This window comes from Solanum tuberosum, unplaced genomic scaffold (genome assembly GCF_000226075.1).
Source record: "Solanum tuberosum cultivar DM 1-3 516 R44 unplaced genomic scaffold, SolTub_3.0 scf00143, whole genome shotgun sequence".
NCBI classification, from domain to species: domain Eukaryota; kingdom Viridiplantae; phylum Streptophyta; class Magnoliopsida; order Solanales; family Solanaceae; genus Solanum; species Solanum tuberosum.
This window is the reverse complement of record NW_006239068.1, coordinates 849,202-858,492: the sequence shown is the minus strand read 5'-3', so window position 1 is coordinate 858,492 and position 9,291 is coordinate 849,202. Positions and strand designations below refer to the sequence as shown.

The 9,291-nt window shown below is 39.9% G+C and overlaps 1 protein-coding gene across 1 annotated transcript; it reads right to left on the bottom strand.

Annotated features, from left to right (window-relative positions):
* Nucleotides 1-278: 278 nt before the first annotated feature.
* On the bottom strand, nucleotides 279-1,064 carry LOC107061494 (uncharacterized). Its single transcript, XM_015310804.1, has 2 exons — nucleotides 746-1,064; nucleotides 279-673 (listed from the first exon to the last, which is right to left on the bottom strand). Exons 1-2 carry the CDS (start codon nucleotides 1,062-1,064, stop codon nucleotides 279-281), a joined length of 714 nt encoding a protein of 237 aa, XP_015166290.1.
* Between the last annotated feature and the right edge of the window lie 8,227 nt (nucleotides 1,065-9,291).

Genomic DNA, 9,291 nt, shown 5'->3' with positions numbered 1-9,291 from the left:
TTAGTAAGAAGTGGAGTAGAAACCAAGTTCTTTCATAACTCTGGAACATGTAGCACATTCTTGAGAGTCACCACCTTGCCATATGTCATCTTCAAGAGAACTTTGCCCGTTCCTTCAACCTTTGCAGTTATTGAGTTTGCCATGTAAATTATGTCATCACCTTGAGTAGGCTCATATGATGCAAAAAGTTCTTTGTTGGCACATACATAGCAGGTGGCACCAGAATCTATCCATCACTCTCTTGGATTGCCAACAAGATTGCATTTAGAATGCATAACTCATAGATCATCATCTTCAAATTCAGCAACATTTGCTTGATCTTTCTTCTTCACTTTCTTGGGAGCCTTACAATTTGCAGCCCTATGACCATTTTTTCCACAATTAAAGCAACTACCTTTGAATTTCTTCTCAGGTTGACTACTTTGCTGTGCAGAGTTTGCCTTTCTCTTTTTAGACCTTCCATATTCAACAATATTGGCTCCTAATATTGTTGAATTTCCACGAGGCCTCTTTTCCGCAGCCTTATTATCCTTTTCAATTCTCAATCTTACAATGAGATCTTCAAGGGACATCTCCTTTAACTTATGCTTTAAGTTGTTTTTGAAGTCCTTCCACAGAGGAGGTAACTTGTCAATTATAGCAGCTACTTGGAAGGCCTCATTAATCACTAGATCTTCCGCAAGGAGATAATTGATAATCAATTGTAATTCCTAAACTTGAGTAACAACAAATTTGTTATCTATACCATCTTGAAGTCCAGAGACTTTGCCACGGATGAATTTCTTCAATCCGGCATCCTCCGTCTTATACTTCTTTCCTATAGCATCCCAGAGGTCTTTGGAAGTTTTCATATTACTGTACACATTGTAAAAGTCATCATGAATCCCATTCAGAATATAGTTCTTGCATATGAAATTAGAATGCTTCCAAGCTTCAATAACCATAATGCGTTCATCTTTCGGAGTAGAATCTGCTAACTCAGGAACACTTTCTTTGATGAATCTTTGTAGACTCAAAGTAGTTAAATAAAATAGCATCTTTTGCTGCGACCTCTTGAAATTCATGCTAGTGAATTTTCACGTTTTCAGCCGGTGCAACACTTGTACGACTCGACGAAGCAATATTCATTGCACCAATTTTCGATGTCGTATCAGCCATGACTTCAGTTTCATTAGTCATCTTGCTGTCAAAAAAGACAAGCACACTTAGTGTCTTCAAATAAAGACTTTATCTTCATTTCCAATTTTTTCTAGTTTAACGATGAAGTTTATAACTTCCAATCGTTCACTGAATGAACTTTGATTTTCTAACGAACTTTTTAGGTTCTCCAAGTCAGTGATTTCACGTATTAGGACACTACCTCCAGTTCAAGTGCCAACGATCGTGAGTAGTAATATAACCCAACTAGTGAGTTGGGGTCGAGTCCGAAGGGAGCGGTTCATAACTGAGAATCAATAGAAAAACATAAATGTGTTCAAGTCAATTATAGCTATAAATATTTACAAGGAAAAACATGATAAATTAAAGGGTGACATAAGTGTCAAGTATTAAAATGGGGTTTTGTAATCAATTATCAACTAAACCGACAACAAAAAACGAAAATACAACTATGGAGATGTGATAGGAATATGGGCTAAGGTAAACAACCAATCGCTATTGATAGTAAATTGCTGTAAATTGGTAACTAAGCTAGACTATAATGGGGGTAAAATTTCTCTCCAACAATTTACCCTGAACCAAATCAGTTTCTGTCGAACACCAATAAGCGGCAATGAAGCACATCCTTCGCCTTAGTCCATTCACTCTCTCAAACTGAATGTGTGGGAGAGGGCTTAGGATTCACCCTCTCGAGCTGAACCCACGACAACCCAATAACCACAGACCATCGATTCAATAGTTTTGGTTTTAAAACCTCTCTCTTGAGAAAGCCAAAAACACGAAGTTAAAATTGTATTTGCAACTACAATCCAATTAAATTCAAACACAACCACTGAACGAAATCACTTTTAAATAGAAAATAAACTATCAATTAGTAATTCCCAGCAGTAAATTCAGCCCACATTCACATAATCACACCCCCAAGAATTGGGATTTTAGCTAGACATAGTAAAGAGATAGAAAATGATACCGAAAAGTGTTTCCATCAAGTGGGTACGATTGATATGGTCTTTACACACGTCTACGATGAAGAATCTTCAATACCCACTTCCAATTTCTTCATAATGGGGATTTTCAGAATCTCCAAAGTTAAGGGAAAATTGTCTCCAAAAACTATGTTCTAAAACTGAGTAATTTTAAAATTTCATAAACTGGTTGCATACTAAACTAAAAATTCAAACAAATATTTATAGTTGTCAAAAAGTGTGCTGCAAAGGTCCACTCGGTGCAGTTAGTCGGCATCGCCGATCCCCTTGGCGATCCACCCTTTGATCTGGTTCATCGCCTTTCTGCATTGGCCTTCAGCAAATTCAAGTTCTGTAACTTTGGGCGATATAACATTGCATCGCGGAACTGTTCGGTGACTCACTGACTGCTCCTTTCTATCGCCGACTTGATTCTATCCTTCAGGGCTTGGCACACTAGAACATTAGGCGATACCAAGGCCATTCGGCGACTCGCCCAATGGTCTAGGCGATCCTCAAGCCTTCTTTTCTTCGTTCTTTCAACTGCCTTAATCCTTTTTGCTCAATGGTGTCCATGCTTTGTCCCTAAGTTCAAATACCTGAAATTCAAGAATTTATATCAGTTATTGAGACAAAATATGCATTCGAGGACACTAAATCTATAAATATTAAGCCCTAAATGAGTCCAAATCGTGGACTCATCAACACCCCCAACTTAAACTTTCGCTTGTCGTCAAGTAAAACTCAAGTTCAACATTTCAAAAAGGATGTCTCAAATAGTGCTACACAAGACTCAATCATGAATGCACATAAAAAGACTCAACTTACTCATGCAATGATCAAAATGTGCACTCAAAGTTTCCAATTTTGACTTACCTTTATCAAAGAATCTCAAGCTCACAATACTTGCTTCAAATGCAAGTTCAAGCTCAACAAAGGAAATCAAATGCCCTTACACAAAGAATGATTCCATGTTCACACTCAAGGGTTCAACAATTTAAAGTTCCGGAATCAAATGCAATGCTCACACTCACAAAGATGAACACAATATATGATTTCACCCATAGGTTTACCCGTATTTCCAACCAACATTTGTTTCAGCTCACTCAAGATCAAAAAGGTCTTTTCAAGGCTTCTAACGTGGCTGATTGCAATGGTATGGTCATTTAGGCTCATTGGCTATAGCCCTCATGAAACGTGGTGTGCACAACACCTTCTTTCCTTTTCTTCAACATTTTTCATTTCTGCTTACAAGTCATCCCATTATTCATTTTCCATGGACTGCTGGAAAGCCCATTTCATTTATGTATTTTCACAACTTTATTACACATTTTTTTTTCTTTTTCTTTTTCATTATTTTCTTCTTCTTTTATGTATGGAGGGGTTCCATTTTTTTTTTCAAAACATGGGTAAAAGGGGATTTTCTTGCAGTTTCTTGATTTACCTTCTCTTTTCACCACACCCCCAACTTAGGCGCATGGACTATGTTGGCTATTCAAACATGCCACAAATTATGAGGATTATGGGTAATGGATTAGGAAAGGTTATGTTTTCAGCAAGTTTCTTCCCAGAAAAGGGTAAGGCTCAAAGGGTGCTCAAAAGGGGTTCACACACTCACAAGGTAGGCCACAAAAAGATGTATACTGTCAAATTGTTTCACACTCTTTAAAGTTGCCTAAGATCATATCAAGAGTTCACGTCACTTAGTCAGCCGGACCAACGAGGCGAATTCTAGGTGCCATCACACATGGTTCACGGTAAGCTCATCACATAAGGCATTAACTCCAATGTCAAACAAGACTCCACACTTTTGCTAGTGTGCAATGTTCATCACAAGAGATTCAATTCGATATTTGGTTAGTCACAACAAGATGCAAAGAGTTCACATATTGGATATGCAACTTCATTTGGCCTCATCGTAGCCGCACATTCATTTTTGTTTGATTCTGAAAACTATTCAAGTCATCGATATTGATCAAACCTGATACTCAAATTTGAACAAGAACAACTACATTCAAAACAAATAAGAGGTGGTAAAATTTTTTTGGAAGGGTCAAAGATCATTTACAATTAAAAACAAGGAGCCACAAGCTCAAACATCCACAAAAAGTAGTGTATGACACAAATTTAGCTCAAAGCCCAAATATATAAACAAAACAAGAATTAGGAATGTCACACAAAAGGTGGCCGTCACCCCACCACAAATAAAAGTATTTGTCCTCAAATGCAAACAAGCTAATAATATCCAAAAATTAAAATAAAAGTAAAATAAAGAGGATGGTAAAGAGGGGATCTTGTCTACTCAGTCGCTCCATTTGTCTGGGCATCAATACCCGGTGCATTTGTCTGGTCTCAGGCCTCAATACCCGGGGTCACCTCAAAAGGAACAACAACTACATTAGGAGCATCCAAGGGAGTATATGCTAAGGAAGCATGCACAACAACATCTACCATGGTCTCTTCAATCTTAGTAAGGCCATAATATGAAGCTTCCACAGCCACCTCGAGCATCTCCTCATCAGTCTCCACCTCAGACTTAGGATCAGCTGCTTTCTCAACTCTACCCTCATCTCCGGTGGTAGCCGGAGGCATCTCTGGCACATCTGGGATCTCCACCGTCCCAAGGATCATGGACATATCGGTGGACTTCAGCTGATCCACATCGCTCCGCAACACAGCTATAGTGGCCTTTAAGGCCGTCACCTCCTCGGTGGCCCCTTGGCCACGCTCACACACCGCTATTCTTGTCGTAAGGGAATCAATGGCAGTGCTCATTGGTGTCACACCATCATGTTAGTTTGAATCATGCCCGGAATGGAGGCCTCGAGTCTGGCAGCTCAACGATCAGCAAAATGGGCAAGTTGCCCCATCTGGAGTAATGAAGCCTGGGTGATCAGAGTCCGGGAGACAGCAGCAGCAACAACAGGTCTAGGGGGCAGTGCAACAACAGAAGAACTAGGAACATTAGAAGGAGTAGCGATAGAGGTAGCTGAAGGACCATGGTCCGGAGTAGGCAAAGATGTATCTCCATGTATGGAGTCTGTGTCCACAACCAAGGAAAGGTCCACCGGGGCAGCTTTCGACCCCTTCTCTGCCTAATCCTTAAGATATTTAACTTCGATTCTCTGGATATTAGTGGAGAATATGGGAATCACTTCCACATCCTTCTTTGCATCTCTGGGTACCCGAGCCTGTCTGCACAACTCGATGATCAATACCGAGAAAGGAAGTGAGGTCTGGCGCTGCTTTGCACGCATGAGAATCTTTGAAGCAATGATCATCCCTAAATTTAGCTGTGTTTTATCAATAATGCAACCTAGACAGGCTGCTTTGGCATGTCGGAGAATAAACTCATTTTGGGATGGCATGATCGTACTGCTAATGAAACCAAACTAATACCGAGCTGCCACGTTGAGGTCATTCTTTTCAATAACAGCACCAACCTCAAGCCACTTGGGACTGTTGTCTGAGATCAACGGAGCTAACCATTTCTTTATGTTGTTCAACATTTTAGTCCTAATCATGTAATGGCAGTCATCATCAATGTCATCAGGGCGATCTAGGATAGCTTCAATAACGACATGGTCACACTTGACATTCTTTCCCCGGACGACTACATAGTCAACCAGTTTGAATGCTGCTGCTTGTTTCTTCCTCTGTGGTATCAAGGTTCCGTAAGAAGCATAGAACTCCCAGACCCAATTTGGAATGTATGGGCCATGGGCTTGGTGAAGATTTGGAAATCATGATACTTGAGGCAACTCATAATCTCTGGATACCTATCAATCACTCCATCCATGGATAGACGCTTTTCCTCAATAATTGTCCTCAGCCCGTCAGTCTTTAATCTATTCATTAACTTTAGAGGAGGGCCCTGTAATGGGGGTGCCAGCACCACTGCTTGTTCTGGGACTGGAGGAGGAGTGATAGCCGGAGGAGTCCGGATCCTAGATGGATCATTCATTCTTTTTAAACGTAGGTCTGCCCTCCGTGCTACTACCAGCTCATCATCATCAGATGCTATAGTTTGAGGCTCCTGATTCTCACCCTCACTTTCAGATGTGGTTAGGTAAGTGTCATAGATGTCGTCACTATCGGAGCTTGCCTCCGATGACGCAGGTGTTTTGCCTTTACCCTTGCCTTTCCCACCAGTTGTGGTGAGTTTTGTGGCCTTTCCCCTGGATGCAGCTGCATCCTCCTTGAGTGTAATTCCATTTGATTTCCCACGGGGTGGCATGTTTTTTCCTGTAACTTTAGATCTTGCCATGTCTTTGGCCTTTTAATGAACTGTCCGGTTCTCACTCAGTCGACGACGTTAGTCGTGGTCACCGATCCACTCGGCGACACGCCGAGTGGTCACTTACCTCGGCGAGTGTTACAGGGCCCTTAGTTGATTTGGGGGTCCAAATGACGGTCTAGGTTGGGATCGCCGACCTTTTCGGTGATTCGCCGATTGGAGGTTTTGCTTGCCAACCTGCACCTTTCAACAACTTTCCCACTTTGACCTACTCAAACAACACACCATTTTTCCTTAAAGTAAAAATAGAGCGATAAGGGGTCATGGGTTGCCTCCCAAGCAGCGCCTTAGTTAACGTCGTGGCACGACGCAAGTCTAATCTCAAACCTCATTTTTGGGGCCATAGTATCACTAGGCAAACCCTCTTTAGACTGTGAGTAGACATACGACAACACTTGATCTATTTGGGCGTCTTGCAGCTGATTAATCATGGAATGAGAGGTTATCATCTAATTAATCATTAGGACATTTTCTTTCAGTTCATTCAACACTCTATCTTGTTCTTCGATTTTGTGTAGATTGAGTGAGAGAGCCTCTTGATTTTGTTCACTCTCCTTCTGCTTCATTTTTTAACACTTGTGATGAGGAAGGTACTTGTCCTTCTTATTGGACCTTGCCTCTAACTCCATAACTTTCTTAGACAAGACATCCAGCTGCATCAACAATGTTGCCCATTCTCGGTCTTTCTCTATTCCCTGTTGGTTTTAACCATACCATCAAGGAGTTGGGCTACTACTTTATAAGGTTGTTGGATCAAACAACCTGCAAGCAGTGCATCAACAACGCTTCTATTTTCGGGACCAAGACCTCTATAAAAGCACTCTAGTAGCAATTTATATGGCATTCCATGAGATGGGCACTGCTACAGTATTTCTTTAAATCTCGACCACATCTCATGGATAGTCTCACCTCCCAATTGTTTAAACATTAGGAGGTTATCCCTAATATTCAACAGTCTCAAAAGGGGATGGTCCATTTGGTAACAATTGTCACCATTCACACTCATTCTTCCTGTTTCAACACAAACGAGCAAAACAAAACTAAAAATTAAGTCAGTAGAACTATAACTAACAAGAACAAAATTTACTTAACTAAAAATTCTTAACTAACACCACTCCCCGGCAGCGGCGCCATTTTGATTTCACGTATCACGACACTACTTCCAGTTCAAGTGCCAACGATCGTGAGTAGTAATATAACCCAACTAGTGAGTTGGGGTCGAGTCCCAAGGGAGCAATTCGTAATTGAGAATCAATAGAAAAGCATAAATGTGTTCAAGTCAATTATAGCTATAAACATTTACAAAGAAAAACATGATAAATTAAAGGGTGACACAAGTGTCAAGTATTTAAAGGGGGTTTTGTAATCAATTATCAACTAAAACGACAACTAAAAACGAAAATACAAATATGGAGACGGAATTCTTTGGATGTGATAGGATTATGGGCTAAGGTAAACAACAGGGTAATTTCTATTGATAGTAAATCACTGTAAATTGGTAACTAAGCTAGACTATAATGGGGGTAAACTTTCTCTCCTACAATTTACCCCGAATAAAATCGGTTTCTCTCGAACACCAATAAGCGGCAATGAAGAACAGTCTTTACCTTAGTCAATTCACTCTCTCAAGCTGAATGTGTGGGAGAGGGTTTATGATTCACTCTCTCGAGCTGAACCCATGACAACGCAATAACCACAGACCATCGATTCAGTAGTTTTGGTTTTAAAACCTCTCTCTCGAGCAAGCCAAAAACACAAAGTTAAAATTATATTTGCAACTACAACCCTATTAAATTCAAATACAACCACTGAACGAAATCACCTTTAAACAGCCAATGATCTATCAATTAGCAATACCTAGCAGTAAATTCAACCCATATTCACATAATCACACCCCAAGAATTGGGGTTTTAGCTAGACATAGTAAAGAGACAAAAATCGATACCGAAAAGTGTTTCCATCAAACGGGTATGATTGATATGGTCTTTACACACGTCTAAGATGAAGAATCTTCAATACCCACTTCCAATTTCTTCAAAATGGGGATTTTCAAAATCTCCAAATCGAAGGGAAAAATGTCTCTAAAAACTAAGTTCTAAAACTGAGTAATTCTAATATTTCATAAACTGGTTCCATACTAAACTAAAAATTCAAACAAGTATTTATTGTTGTCAAAAAATGTGTTGCGAAGGTCCACTCGCCGTAGTTAGTTGAGATCATCGATTCACTCGACGATCCACCCTTTGGTCTGGTTCATCGCCTTTCTGCATTGGCCTTCAGTAAATTCAAGTTCTGTAACCTTGGGCGATATAGCACTGCATTGCGGAACTGTTCGGCGACTCGCCGACTGCTTCTTTCTATCGCCGACTTGATTTTCTCCTTCAGGACTTGGCACACTGGAACATTAGGCGAGACCAAGGCCATTCAACGACTCGCCCAATGGTTTAGGCGATCCTCAGGCCTTCTTTTCTTCGTTCTTTCAGCTGCCTTGTTCCTTTTTACAATACTGTCCATGCTTTGTCCCCAGGTTCAAATACTTGAAATTCAAGGATTTATATCAGTTATTGAGACAAAATATGCATTCAAGGACACTAAATCTATAAAAATTATGCCCTAAATGAGTCCAAATTGTGGACTCATCAGTCATTACCAAGTTTAAACAAGGCATAAAACCACAAAGGTTTTAATCTCCAAAAACCAATTATAAATAAAGTATTGTCATATATTTCTTCAGATTTTAAACATTAAAGTTCCAATAAACAATTACACAATAAGATAATCATTATTTCCTTAAGATTGTTAAATATCGTACTGCAAATATGTTTTTCCAACAAAATAACTTCAAACAAATTTCATACAAATAATGAAATA

What these genes read in the sequence shown, in the direction of transcription:
- LOC107061494 (XM_015310804.1), bottom strand. Translation starts at nt 1,064, where the DNA reads ATGAATTTCAAGAGGTCGCAGCAAAAGATGCTATTTTATTTAACTACT. An exon ending in AGTCTCTGGACTTCAAGATG is followed by an intron (nt 674 to 745) that starts GTATAGATAACA and finishes TCCTTGCGGAAG; the next exon opens with ATCTAGTGATTAATGAGGCC.